Below are 15,340 nucleotides of genomic sequence, written 5' to 3' on the forward strand. Positions count from 1 at the left end.
GCAGGTGTGCTGGAGTCAGAGCGGACCACACCAGCTGCACCTCATCACCGTAATCAAGTCCTCCACGAATACCCAGCTCTGTCACAACCACCCTGCCAGACTGTGTAGTCTCCGCCTCGGTCAGTGCACGTGGCGAGTGTGTTTGCAAGCTGCTATTCTGTTTAGCCTGTTACCTGTATCCTGACCCTTGTCTCTGCTCCCATGCAGTGTTGTCTGCATCTGCTCTCCCCTAAGCCAGTGGTGTCCAAACTGTTCCACAAAGGGCCGTGTGGCTGCAGGTTTTCGTTCCAACCAACGAAGAGCACAGAGTTTGACCAATCAACCGTCTGAAGACTGAGATCAGTTGATTAAATGAGTCAAGTCTGGTGTGCTGCTGCTTGTTTGGAACAAAAGCCTGCAACCACACGGCCCTTTGTGGAACAGTTTGGACATCTCTGTCCTAAGATGGTCTCCACCTTCACCCACAGTCCCCTCTTCATCATCACCATCTCCAATAAATAATTTTCTAACCTACTTTTATGCCAGCCCCTCGTCTGTGTCTGCACCTGGGTTCACTAGTTCAGAAGCCCCATTTAACACCTCTGATAAAAGAGACAAAGATCTTTTTTTATGTCTCTCATTTTCTGACAAATACTTGGTACAGATTGTTTGTCCCTGTGGGCTGGGCACACAGTAGACTGCCATGATACCAAAGATTTGGATGAAGGACAGTGTCTTTAAAAGACATGTTTGACAGCAGAATTGTGTGTCTGAACTCAAAACACATTGAGTGGTGCTAACCTACCTCCTCAATTAGGGAGGATGATGGAGACTCTGTGGGTTTTTTATTTTTTTTATTTTTAAACATTGTCATTCTCGAGGATAAGAGCGCGAGCCCTGAATGCTATCAGTGGCTTGAATAGAAATCTTTCCCGAGGCAGTCAAAACATGAAATATAACTGTGACAGCTTCTTTACAAAAAGCCACAATACTGTCTGTCAACAGGAGCAGAGAGAGAGCCAGAGAGAGACTAAGAGAAGCTGAAATGTTGACCTTTAAACTTCATGCTTTGGAAACGATTTACTTTCCTGCCAATTGCAGATCTAACTGAGCCAAAGCTGACAGAGAGTTAGAAACAGATAAAGTGCTCTGAAAGGGGGCATTTTAAAAACATGCAGACGACCTGCAGCACGAGGAAATATAACCGTTAATGGTTCTTTTTATGATATTGTGAGGGAGGGAGGGTTGAAGAGAGCAATGCCAAAAATTATAGGGAAGAATGGAAATGGGCGCCAGGTCTTCCTGCTTTCATCCTTCCATCCATCCTGGTCGCCTCAGTCCCATCTGTCCTTTCTGTTTCTTCTGTCTCAGCCCGTTAGGAATAAAACTGTACTTTATGTTTTAGAGAAACATAAAGGGGCAAAGAATAAATCTCACATACAAGTGCAACAGGGAGAAAGTAACAGGAATCACTCACTCTGACCTCAATACTTCTCTGCGTTATCACCACTGTTTGCCAGTGGTGCTCTGTAAGGCTTCCTCTTGCATTTATGGACATTGTGCTTTTCTCTCAGATGTACATTTGTATTCGCTCCTCTCTGGTTGGCCTGAATTAACCAGACAAGTAGCATTGGTTTACTAATGGAAACAACCTGCATCCATCTATTCATCCTCTACACCTGCTTATTATGTGCACCGGGGACTGGAGTTTGCTGGAACATAATATAGATCAACAACCTTTCACCTAACCTAGCATGGTTTTTGGACTGTGGAGGAAAACTGATGCTTGAGGAAACCCACCTGATGGGCAGTAGAACACCTTGTCAGTGGGGGGCGATAACCTCTGCACCACCTTGTTACAGAAGTTGTTTTGTTGGGTTTTCTCTCCCTTTGTTTCAAAGCTTATGCTGCGTCATGTCTTAACTTGGCCTGAGACATTGTTGATGCACAGTTGTTGAGTTGACTGCATGTCTGAAACTTTAAAAGCACACAGATGCACAGTAGCCATGGATGTGCAGAAAAAAAAATCAATTGACTGAGAATCAAACCCTGAGGAGGCACTTTCTCCAATTTTTGGACATTGGAAGAACACGTGCTATCACAAGGTGTGATGTGTTTGATGTTCAGTGTTCAGGTGCAGTGTGAGTCCTCTGAAGTAAACAGGGTGATGCTTTGTAGAGACGCGTAGCTGCTGTTTTCTCTCTTACACACCCACTGTTTGTAATCGCCGTCCACTGTGCTGTGTGAGGACTTAGTGCCGGACACTGGAACAAGGCCTTAATAAAGCAATCAATTCTGCAAGTAACCAACCGCCATCCTCGGCCTCATCCCTCAAAGCTGAGTGTATGTGATGCAGTTTACAGCCACAGTCTCTGTCTCTATATCACTCCATCAAAAACTAATCCCCCATCTCTCCATCCTTGCTTTCCAGTGTGCAGTTTTTGCCTCTTGATTCCAGTTTCCCTCTGACTCCAGCGAAGGTCGACCGTATTTATTTTCCGTTGCTGTTTATTGTGTTCCACGGCAGCTGACCTACACTCTGTAAAGTATGACATTGCAACAAGGGCAGAAGGGCTCTGGGAGGTCAGCGCCAAACTGTGAGGAAAAGGCGAGCTGTCCTCCCTGCACGCCTCGACAATAAATCAACCCATTAAAAACTCAGCATTACGAGGCTGACCGGCTCTTTATGAAGGCTCACTCTACACAAAGCGACACTTACATCATCCCGCTAACGACTAAGGAAGCGAGGAAAAATTAATCAACGAACATTTGCCCCACGTGTGAAGAGAACTTGTACGGGGAGAGAAAGATCAGAGTGTTTAATTATGATTGGTTAATTTTCCCTGAATAAATTGGAATACAGCTCATACTGTTTACCGAAAGCAAGGAGGCAATTAATCACGCTAATGAGAGCGAGCTGATGTCGGCAAACACATTAGTCTTTATTAGAATGTGAGGCAGAGGAGATTGGAGGGCTGAAGTGTCATGGATGTCGGGGTCATTTCACAGCGTGGAGCAGAGGGATGAATTACCCACGCACCAGGTTGGTGACAGAAGTCCGGGCCATTTATTCAGCCCAGGCTCCACCCGAACTCCCACCACTCCATCCATCCCTTTCTGTTTGTCTACCTCCCTGCAGTCTATCACTCACTTATTTCTCCTGTGGACGGTGCTGGAGCTGCCCAGGCCTCTTTCATCTGCTCACATGGGGCCGTACTCGAACACGAATTAGCGGTTAGCAGATGAAAGGAATGGCAGTTGGCCTCGGGCTCTTGTCAAAGTGTCTGTGTGCATTTAATATGTCACTGATAAAATGTACATGTGCTGTGCTGGTCTCACTTCAATGACTAAAACCACACCCGCAGACCGGAGTGTTTAAGGGGCAGTTAGTCACTTCAGGTCTTTTACCAAATTAAACATCTTAACTGTAAAATGTCCCAGCGTGTCAGTTATACTATACTTGTACTGAGTTCTAAATGGTAAATGCGCTGCACTTATATTTCTCTTTTTGAGACTTATCAACCACTCAGAACTCTTTACGTGCCGCACTCACCCATTCACACAGACACATTCATACCACCCATTCACAAACACGCTGATGGCACCGCCAGCAGGGGCAACGTGGAATTCAGTAATTTGCCCAAGGACACTTCAGCATGACAACTGGAGGAGGGGGAGGGGATCAAACCACTGACCCTCCCGTTAGCGAACGACCCGCTGTGCCTCCTGAGCCGCGGCAGACAAATATATCATGTAAGATAAGTTTCCTGAAGCAAATGGTTGAGCTGAATGAAGACACCACTGAGAGGAATCTATGTGTGTTTCTGGAATTAATTAACATACAAATCTTCTACAATGAGTGAAATAATTCACATTCTTTTCAGACACACTTACACTTAAAGGTTGGTTAGATTCAAGTAACTATAACTACTTGGTTAAAGTAAGAGAAAGATTATCCTCCTTGTTAAATCAGTGCTAGCTCACACAAACCATCCAGTCCTACCTCCTCCCTAAACGGTTCTGTGGTGCTGTAACAATGGCAAGTTACTTTTATTTAGACAAACACAAGAAGTTTGTAAACACTATTCATCTGTTAACCTCTAACAGCTATGTACATAAATATATTTTCCTTTTTTTTTATTACCTGATACAAACCATATTAAATGATGTCTGTGATATAAGCTGTTTCCTGCATTAAATGAACACACATTCATTTTCACCTCAAACACCACGAGCAACATCCTCCCTGATGCATTTTTTTTAAAAATTCAATTAGCTTTGCGACACAGTGGATCCAACACGGCCCGCTGAGCTCTGTTTCCAGGGTGGTGGATTAATCCCCAGATGCTCCACACTGCCAAAGACTGGAGCTGCTCACTTATTCCCTCGGCAAAATATTCCAATGCCCTCGTGAACTCCATTACACTCTGTGTTTTTTTTTTTTTTTCCTGTGCCAGCTTGAATTTTTGCTGCTATCGATAAAAAACGGATTCTCGAGGGAGTGACTGAGCAAGTTGTAGGTCAGTGTTTGCTGCACTCTTAGAGGCAGGAAACACAAGTAGATTAGAGAGACACATGACAAGACAGAGGTGTCACACTTCAGCATACTTTCATGTTAAATCCGGTAACACTGCCAGTGTTGTATTTATCAGCCTGCGAGTCAGCCTTGTTGGGGCAAACCAAACAGACTGAGGAGAGGGGGAGGTCAGAAATGAGCTGGGTTATGTCTGTTTGCTTTGGGTGTGGTAAAGTAGTCTGAGTAAAATGTAAACATTAACATGATCTCTTGGGAGCACTGATAATTATGTCACGCTTAGAAAATCAGCACCCTCCGATTGTCTTCACCGTCTCGGTTAACGCAGGAATGGGGAGCCTGTGTGTCAGCCGCAGTGTGTACATTATCCACATCTCTATCCACAGGACAGGCTGTTCTCCCCACAGCTTGATCCCATTCCATCCCCTTACACCTTCATCCAGGGAGTGGACTTACAAAACCCCACTACCCCTCTACAGAATGCAGGAGCTAGAAAATGGAGGAAATATCACATGTATTCAAATTCTCAAGGAAACAGCACAGAACACAGCAGCTAAGGAGGGATTTTAGTAGCCGTCAGACCCTGAAGGCCAGATCAAAGAGAAATGAATTTGCTAAGTGGCTTTTAAATGAATCTCTGAACTACATTTTCTAGGTTACAACTTAATGCCGAGGCCAATTACACATCGCCAAAGCTACAGGAGATGCCATTTACTTTGTCCTCACAGAGTAAACGTGACTCATCTGGTCCTCTCCTCTTCAGAAAGACGTTTGAATCGATCAGCTCCCACTGATGGCTCTACATCTCTAAATGGCAACACTCAATTAGCTCCTTTTGTCCTCTGTCGCCTGTCTCCCTCTCAACCTCCCTCTTCATATCACTCTCTCCCTTGTCTCTCCGTCACACTTCACTGAGCACCATTACCCCATTATCTCCCTACACCCTCAGTCTCATACACAAACACACACACACACACTGACATGAATGAATAAACATGCTGAACTTTGTTCAGTCTTTCTGCTTTGCTGCCTCTCTCTCCCTTCGTATTCGCATCCACCCCTGCCTGTCTCCTATCTCCTCATCGCCGCTGCTTCCTCTCCTCACCTCTCCATCATGCAGATGGTGAGGCTGTGTGTGTTGATAAGACTGTTCAAAGTAGCTCCACACCGCTGACAGCAGCTTTCTCTGGCAGCCAAAGCAACTAAATCATTAATGAAACTGTCCTGAAACTGAATCAGTTCAGTAAGTTCGAGGGCAAACATCCAGCCAAAATATTCAGTATTTACACGCAAAATTTCCAAATCTGTCGGACAGTTTGCCATGAAATTATCTGCATATGTTTCTGCTCCACAGAAGATGAACCCCTTTACATTTCACTGCCACTTAAGGTTCATAGCTTAGCCAAATAATCATTATACTGTACTGCAGATTGTTTATTTTAGTCAAATAAGTTTGTGTTTGATCAAAACCTTATGATCACATCCACAATCAAGATCAATACAGACACTATGACAGAAAGCAGCGCTGTTTAACTTTTCATTTTCAACATTTTATTCTGAAAATATCTATTTTTCTCCCTCCTTTTTTTTTTTTTTAAACACTTAATTCTCACTTTAAGAAGAGCAGGTGCAAAAATTGTTTGTGGCTACATTCCACAAACAGCTGTGCAGCTTGGCAGCACTGTGCACCCACACTGGCAAAGGTCTGAAATGTTTTTCTTCTGAACACAATGAAAATCCGTTTTCCACCGAAATGTGAGACGCATTTCTGTACATTTAGCATCAGACCTCTTACAGAGAGCTCTGTGGTTAGCCTCCAGGTTGGAAGTCGCGCTGACGCCTGCTGTGAGCCGCGCTGTCCGACCGCCAAACCGCCGCTGCATCTAACTGGATATACATCAAAAGACACTCTGCATAAGAGCAGCTCACAGGCCACTCCTTATTTGAAATGAAGTACTGCAGCCATTTGCTCAACTGATCCCATCAGGGGACAGACACGGGGGAAAGTAATTGGATGACCAATCTGCCAATGGCAGGCTTCCATCACAGAGAAGCTGAAAGTGCAGCGTGCCGCTGTGGTCCCACTGAATAAATACAGGCTCGGTTACTACCTGTGATTACATGGCACAAGTGTGTTTCACTTTAAATACATACACACAGACTTATTACAGGGTTTATCTGGCTAGGAATATCACTCCATAGTTTCCAGAGAATTGCTGTGACTTGACTTAACACAATAACGAACCAACTACTCGTCAACTCAGCTCAGCCCTTTGAAACCCCAAACAAAGCTTTCAGCCCCCAAATGCTCTGAGACAGATAGATGGATAGATGGATGGATAGATGGATGGATAGATAGATGGATAGATAGATGGATAGATATACAGATAGATGGATAGATGGATAGATGGATAGATAGATGGATAGATATATAGATAGAACTCTCAGAGCCAGCCCTCCAGATCAGGCTGTCCAATTAAGACTAACTGATTAGTTCAGTTCTATATAATTAATGTTTGTTGGTTAATTAAGTTCAAATGTTTCCTGATTAGCTTTGCTAGTTTCAGCTCGCTGAAATCTAACGTTCAGTTCATTCACGTGGTTTTGGGTCAACTGTAGGTTGAGATACAATTTATAATTATGCAGTTGTCTACTAATTGGAAGGTCAGCGGTTCAGTCCCTGGCTCCTCCAGTCTACCATCAGACTGCCACCAGTGTGTGGAGGCATGCAGGTGTGTGTGTGTGTGTGTGTGAATGTAGGTTAAAGCTCTTTGAGCGGACGCGGAGAGGAAGGAGGCAGCTTTCTTTCTTTTCTGTCTCTGTAAGTTACAGCGACTTCCTCGGCCCCATCTGGCCATAAATCCGTGAAATGACTTGTGCTCCGGCAGCGGTATTCATCGCTCACGCTCTGCCACAAACGCTAAGCTGCCAGACACACATGCAACCATTTACCCAGTGTGACCATCTTTACACAGCGGAGAGGAGAGGTGGGAATCACTCTATTGTCATAATCACTGTAGCAGAGTGAGGCAGCGTCGACATAATCATATTACAGTAATCCTGACTCAGGATCAGTGCAGTTTGGGTGTGTTAACCTGTTTACAGGGTAGTTACTGTAGTTGGTGGTTACTAATGACAAAATCATCTAGAGGAGAAAAAGCAGAAGAGGGCCATCGGTATTTACAGGACTGAAAGAGCTTCTCTCCACCTGTTAGTCTAACCCAACCTGTTAAATTAGCTGTGAAATACGTTCTGAGAGTACTGTAAAGACAGTTTCAGTGAGAAGAGTGCAGACAAACCCGAGGCAGTTCTAACATCCTGAGCGACAACGGACACACACATATGAAGGCAATGGCAAAGGTGCTTCTCTGACCTTCAATGAACCAGTTTGCACGTGCGGTCAGATCTTTCTCTCTGATTTTAAATTTAGTTATTTCACAATATCTACACTACGCAACAGAGAGGTAAAGAAATGAGGGAAGAAAAAAAGCGGAGATGTAAGAGAGCCGCCGTTAGCTCTGATAGCTACACTTGCTCACTCTGTAGCTCTGTGTCACGCCTGAGTGCTGGCTGTAAATCAGAGCTGCCTGCTGGTCAGACGTGGTATCAGAGTGAGGGCGAGAGATAAACAGAGAGGCAGAGGCTGAATGCCGGGGGTGTCTCACCCCTGACACGGTGAACTGCCCTCAACTGAAACCTGCAATTAAACAAAATATGAAGAAAGTGTAACGTTCAGTAGAAGACGAGGCAGTTTTTAACGGGAATGAAAGGACATGACATGTTGGAGCGGAAGGACAGATGCTTTAGTACCAAATTTTCCATCTGCCACAGGGTGGAAATTAAGAGAATAAAAAGAAAATGAAGACCCTGCCTCCTGATGTTTCCACTGTTATTTGACAGCAGGGGGTAATTTCATGGACAACTTCCTTTTAGTGGAAGACATTTTAAGTTGTGGAAATTTGCAAAGGCGAGAGTAGCATCTTTTTTTTAAATTCTGACAGCACCAAATAAATGCAACGAGCCAATTTCCAGTCCGGGAAATGGTTTAAGAATCTGTTCACAACCAAGGACACGAAGTGGCTTTGAAACACAAGATGGAGGTGAATAAAAAGATGGAACTTGATTGCCTGTACATTCTGTCTGATCTAACGTTTTGGTTACCATCAGTGTGGCTCCTGTAACGTATAATTCTGTGCAATGATAATGACATAGCTGTCTCATCATCGCTCACCACCTCCACCAAATAGTTTACTGGGGGGGGGGGAATCCATGAAACTGGTGAGAAACCACAGCTGACAGCTGACGGCAGAGACAGATGCTGACAGATGTTGCATAAGTCCTTAGCCTGCGCCAGAGTCACGTGTAACAAGTTTAAAGTCAACACTAACAGAGTGGGATATTTATTCAGACTCTATAAACATGGTCATCTCAACCCAGTTTGATACTGGTGCACTGTTTTTCAGACCGAAACAAAAACAGTCACAGGTGTGAATAGAGAGATGAATGAATGAATGAAAGGACAAGAGGTTTTCCCACCGTGCCTCTGGGGCTGTTGTTGCTATGATACCTCTCCAACACCGCTGCCACATGACAAATAGCATTTGTCATCTGCAACTTATTGTGATACAGGCGGCAGCTAAACCTGGAGTCAGTACATGTCTCCTGAGAGGCACATGGATGTTTGACGACATTCTTTAGCGATCTGCTGATTTGAATTCAACGAGGAAAAATGAAATAAGGAATTTGAAAACACCGAAACCAATTTTGTGGTTTTGATTCTGAAAACAAAAAAGAAAAAAAAAAATCAGTTTTTTTTTTTCCACATCTTTTGGTTTCAACCAAAAAAAACGCACTGCCTGAGCACACATGGACTAAATGAGGCTAACTTTCACCAAGTCGTGAGGGATCCTTCAGCGACCGCATTAATAAAACTGGAGGTCATTTTCATAATTACAACATGTGTAATCTTACTCACCTCACAGGCAAACTTCACATTGTTGAAAAACTGTCTCCTCATGATTCATTTCGCCTCAGGACAAACTGTTACAGCAGTTCTGGTGAATAATGAAGCGTTATAAATATAACACGGCATTAGTATGACTCCAGGCTCTGTGGCTGCTGTTCAGCTGAGTGAGGCAACTCAGCGTCAGCAGAACTGACTGGGAGGGTTTCTTACCCTCCGTGTGGGTGTTATGAAAGGAGCGGTACCTTTGTCAGGGTGGGCTGAAACCTTAAGGATCCACGTAGACTGTGTCTGTTTTTGAATGACTATTAGATCATTAGCTGCTAGAGAAGAATTATCTGTTATTTCAGCTCTAAGTACAGAGGACGTCTCTGAGACGTCCTCTGTAGAGAAGAGAAGAAATGGTTGTGTTAGGTGTGCATTATCGTGCGTATGCATGTCTTTATGTCTGTGCTTCGAACAGCTATGGTGGTTTACCAGGGTTGTTAGCTAGTTTACTATCTGGTTAAATGCTAGCTTCCTACCTAGGTTCCTTTCATTTTCTGGCATTCTTCCTTTAACCTGTTAAACTGGTGATTGGACATAGTTCAGCTTGTTTGACAATGTGGGGATGAGGTTAATATCTGTGCTCCCACTCAATAAAACACCTGATGTGAATAGAAACTACAAACTACAAACGGATGGGCTTTAAAATAATAATAAAAAAAACAAAGCAGTTACTCACTCTGACAGTGTAACAGTACATTTGTATCATCAGCCTGATTCTTCCACCTCTATCTACATTATTACAGAAAGTGACATCTCATCCTGGTGAATTAATGTGTGAACCAGAAATGAAGCACCACACTGTAAGTCTGAGCCACACTTTATAATGAATCACTTTTTCTTTCCTCCTCTATCATGCACTTGGCTCCTTAATTTATTATGCAAGGGTTCAAAGCCGCGCATTGATTTGTGGTATTCTGCACAGGAACTGTACGGGATTATTCTCCCCAACGCTGTAACGCCAACTACTCAACCAGAGACCAGAACCGATTGAAGTTCACTTTGTCCTTGTGTCTCTTAAGCCTTAATTACAGCCCAACTCATTTCTTATCAAAGGAAAGTGATGGTGAGAGGGAATGTTAGAGCAGATGGCCTACAGAGGTTAAATCCCTTCCCTGCAGCTGTGTAATGTTCTCCCATCCATCCTGACGACAGAGGGCCCAGACCCATCCCAGGCCATTTTCACATAACTGAGTTGTTCTTTGCTTCCTACCCACAGGGACGTGTCAGGGGAAGTGATGATGTAGGAAAAGAAGGTTTCCTGTTTTCCTATTTTTTTTTTTTCATGCAGTTTGGTGACATCCTGCGTGTAATTCTAGCACATAAGTCTGTTCAACCATAACCTGCACAGAGGCCAAATTACCAAAATAATTGGAAACACCTGTGTGAGCGTGCAAGGCCTTCAAGTCTGGGGAAAGACTGTAGTATTTTTAAAGTAATGAAACCGTCAGTGATGATTTGAGGTATGGGATGCAAACCCCAGCCATCTGTTCATCCAACCTCCTCCCTGCAATGTTTTACTCTGCTCCGAGAATATTAGCTGGAGCACAATGACAAAACTGCAACTACATCTCTATTGCAAATTAGTTGCAGTGTTGCACACGAATGTAATTCACATGACAAAAACTTCATGCTCGTTTTTTGATCTGAACACGGAGAGACTCAGGTTCCTGGTTTCTCCTCAGACTTTTCGGGAGTTCTGGTGTCCCGGCAACAGCACAGCTATGCTCTGTTGCTAACCACATGCAATGTGAATTATTTACAAGAACATCTTGATTTTGTTTGGAATCGTCTGGTGGGAACTTTGTTCTTAAACAAAATCCAAACTGGTCTTACAACCGTGATTTTGAAAAATACATTGAGACATACATAACTTCAGACATCTGCACACAGTCCTGTTTCTGCTCTACGAGGCAGCAGCAGAGGCAGAGCGTTGCCTCTGAGCTCTGATGGGTGTTAACCTCTAAATGAGTCTCAGGCAGCGAAACATCTCATTACCGTGGAGACGAGAAGTAAACACATCCTTCAATGAGGGACGGTGACAAAGAACACTAATTAACAAGGAATTAAGCTCTTTCTTAAGAGAGCTGGTTGAGGGAGAGTGAGAGAGAAACTAATGCACAGACACATGCATGCACACACACAGACACACAAACATACACAACTATGTAACAATGGAAAAGAGATGTATGCTGAGGAGCTGAAGAGCAGCAGCAGCTATGCACAAACACAGTCACACATACATGAACACGCTGAACAGAGTGGACCAGACTGGTACAAGCTGCCGTAACGATGTTCTGTTTCGTTAGACATGATTATACTGTCATCATTCCTGTGGAAAACGGGCGGCCATCATTAATTACCGCAGCCCTCAACTACCAAGTGACCTGCCGCTAAGCTGAATGTTTTCCTGGTTTGATTTCTGAAACCAGAAATCTCTGAGGAGGTGCGGGTGTGTGTTTTCTGATGAGCGATGGGTGTGTGTCCTCCGTACCTTTGTCGCTGAAGTCGTCCACCAGGATGACCTCCGCGATGAGCCGCGGCGGAGAGCGGTTGAGCACGCTGTGAACGGTCCTCAGCAGCGACGACCAGCCCTCGTTATGGAACGGGATGATGATGCTGGTGTTGGGCAGCTTCTCCGCGTACAGCTTCTGTTTACAGCTACACACACAGACACACACACACACACACACACACACACACAGAGTGAATATGGAAATATAACAGTTAAGAGCTGGATGGTGGCCATTTTACAATTCTGTAATTGTTTTTCTTTTTCTCTCTCGTTGAAGGAGGGAAAAGAACATCTCATTCGCATCCCTCATCCAGCAGCCTTTCTCCTGGTTACACTCCTGCCTCCACAGCAGATCGCAGGTCACTCAGGTGACATGTGGATTCAATGCTCAAACGAATGTGTTTGAGCAGGGTGGCGGACAGCAGCTCAGATCCAGGTGCAATCTCCTTCGAAACCACTATTCAATCTATTTTCTATCATTTGCTGTTTCAGTGAAAATTGTATGTGCTTTCTTCTCAGAGAACAGTAAAGGGAAAAAAAAACAATTCCAAGGATTTTTTCCTGGCATGTTGGTTATTAAAATATAGAATTTAAAAAAATGAGTTGGACAAAAATATTTATTTTTGAGCAAAGACCTCTCTGGAGCTAATGGTAAATGGTTAGGTATAAAATTGGACTTGTCAAAAAAACAATACCACCTAGATAATTTGTGCAATCAGCATATTTTAATTTGTTAAGAGACCTCTGTCCTCTGACCAGATCATGAAAGGCTACCAGGTGAAAGGGTGATTCACTGAACTCTGAGAGTTGTGTTATTATTAAAAACTAAAACACAAAAAAATGATTTCAGATAATTTCTGATAAAGTATGTGAAACTATGAAACTGGGTCAAAGACAACAACAGTCTGACTTTTAGCAACGCAAAGACCCTCAGACAAGCAGCTCGGCGAAGCTCGGTGCGGCTCGGCGCGGCGCGGCGCGGCGCGGCTGGCTCTGCAGTGATGCCAGTGACATGTTCCTCCTGCATCACAGATGGCTCTAATTTTATTATTTTTAGCGCATACAGCTGTTATCAGCCGCCAACATGAGCTCCAATGACGGGCTACAGCGATCACCTCGTACACGCTCATCACAGCAAGCAGCAGGACCCCTGCAGAGGAGCTAATCATGGGAAGAGAGTTATGCTCCCTCACTGATGGAGAGCGAGGGAAAGTGTATAGTGAACTGTGTCAGTCGATCAATGTCTGTGTTGAACATCAGCCTGCGTGTTATTCATTCAAATACGAACACAAGGAGACAGGCAGGCGGAGTGATCGACAGGCAGCCGGCCGGTGAATCTTAACAAACCCTGTCCAAGTCCACAGGGGATGGAGGTGTGTGTATGTGTGCGTCAGTGAGTGTGTGCTTCAATTAAATCTTGTCAGCGTGCAGAAATCGAATGTGTCAGTCGCAGGTCTGCGACTGGGTGCCTCTCAGGCACAGACAACACGCCAATCACCAAGAGGCAGACGCTGCCTACAGGGCAGATGAGGTGAGGGGTGGGGGGCAGGGGGGGCAGGGAGGCAGCCACTGCCTGATGGGGGAGAGCAGGTGTGTCCATCTGATTGGTCACAGGAGAATGATGAGGGTCTGGCAGCCGGGGAGGGGGGCGGGGGGGGGGGCAACATCAGTTCTCAACAGCATCCAGTCGTTTAACACATTTACATGCTAATAATTCAATTACAACCACATTACAGCGTCTGATTACAGCTGCTGTCATGTAAACACTTGATGTTTACATGACAGCTGCCTGTCTGTTGTCCTCAACACACCTTAAATATGGCGGTGGCAGATAAGGGTGTAGTCACAGTAATAATTTGTGCAGCAGTCATATGTAGAGGATGTTGTCCAGACCACTGGGGCTCCAGAGCAGACAATATGCTAATACGGGTGGTTTTGGAACGCGCTGACAAGCAATGTATTCTGGGATTTAGTCCGGAGGACCTGTTGCACTGCACGCCAACACACCCCCACACTCACTGGACTGCGTTATATTAAGAGGTGTTTCTGTTTTTCCCCAATTACATTCATTAGAGTGGCAGAATATTAGAAATATTAGAAGTACAACACCACTAAATGCAAGGTTTCCAAAACACTGACCAAAAATTTGTTTAATTAGTTTCTCCTCCAAGCAGCCGCTCACAGCAGCACGATATTATGCTGCTCACAGAAGGTTAGAGATGGATTTAGATTATAGTTTTGGTTAGAAATAACAAAAAGTATCCAGACAGTTTCTTTCTAATGTTTAAAGGCACGCAGGATAGCTGTTTTGGAGACAGATTACTTGTGTAAATGCGTTCGCCCTATATATCAGACTGGCCATTTTTCTAAGGTCTGCCCTGTTTCTCTTCCTGGGACAGGCTCCACTCCTCCAGGACGCCCCCACAGGATAAACACAATAATTGAAGTATTAACTTTTGACCTGTTAAAATTGTGGAACCTTAAAAATAAATGCGTTGCTGCACACCTTGAATATTTAGGCCTCTGTATTGAAAGGACTCTGTAAAAACAGCACTGACAAAGGTGCTGAAAAATCTTGACTTGCGATCAGACAATGAAGACATGTCCAAAAGGTCAGAACAGCTCTGTCATCTGCATGTATGAGTTTTCAAAATGAGTGCACACATTTTTCATTCAGCTGCATCCGTCAGATTTAGAGCTAAATTGAAGGTTCATACAAAAATCTGGTTATCTGTGGTTGAATGTTTAGAGATACTGCATTTATTCTGAGCAGCTGACAGCACACACAGGTCATGGCAAGAGATGTACAGGGTCAAGGTAAGGCTGTGTCTAAACACAGATTAAAGGAACCAGTCCTCCTGGGGAAACTGGCAGAGAAGCAGCGTTCAAAGCTGCTTTCCACATGAAAGACGAGGGAGGGTCAAGTGTCAGAGGAAACTTCTTGTCAGGCAAAAGAAAAGCTGTGATTAAAGGCCTTTCACAAAGCCATTGTGGGATAGAACGGGAGCACACGGGTCAGAGTCTGGACAGGTTTCTTAGAGAGAAATTCTAAAACTTTAAAAAGAGATTCTGAAGGTTTTTTTTTTTCACTATATCCTGATGCAGCAAAGTTCCTGTAGTAATTCTGGACCAACACTGCACCAAACTTCCTCTCCACCATGTGCTGTTCCCATGGAGATGAACACACAGGTGGATTCCAGGGACCTGATAAACTTTCACATATTTACGTGTGAACAAAGAGCACGGCAGTTCATCTGAAGGGACCATTCACCTGCAGAGAAATGACCCCGGAGGTCGTCTGTGC

General features: G+C 44.3%; 1 protein-coding gene across 1 annotated transcript in view; it reads right to left on the reverse strand.

Annotated features, from left to right (window-relative positions):
- LOC121190762 (polypeptide N-acetylgalactosaminyltransferase 10-like) overlaps positions 1-15,340 on the reverse strand; it is a 44,833-nt gene that overhangs the window by 12,902 nt on the left and 16,591 nt on the right. Inside the window, 1 exon segment of the mRNA XM_041051752.1 lies at positions 12,016-12,182. Within this exon segment, the coding sequence (XP_040907686.1) occupies positions 12,016-12,182 (167 nt within the window).

The sequence above is a fragment of the Toxotes jaculatrix genome, chromosome 12 (genome assembly GCF_017976425.1).
Source record: "Toxotes jaculatrix isolate fToxJac2 chromosome 12, fToxJac2.pri, whole genome shotgun sequence".
Lineage (NCBI taxonomy): Eukaryota > Metazoa > Chordata > Actinopteri > Toxotidae > Toxotes > Toxotes jaculatrix.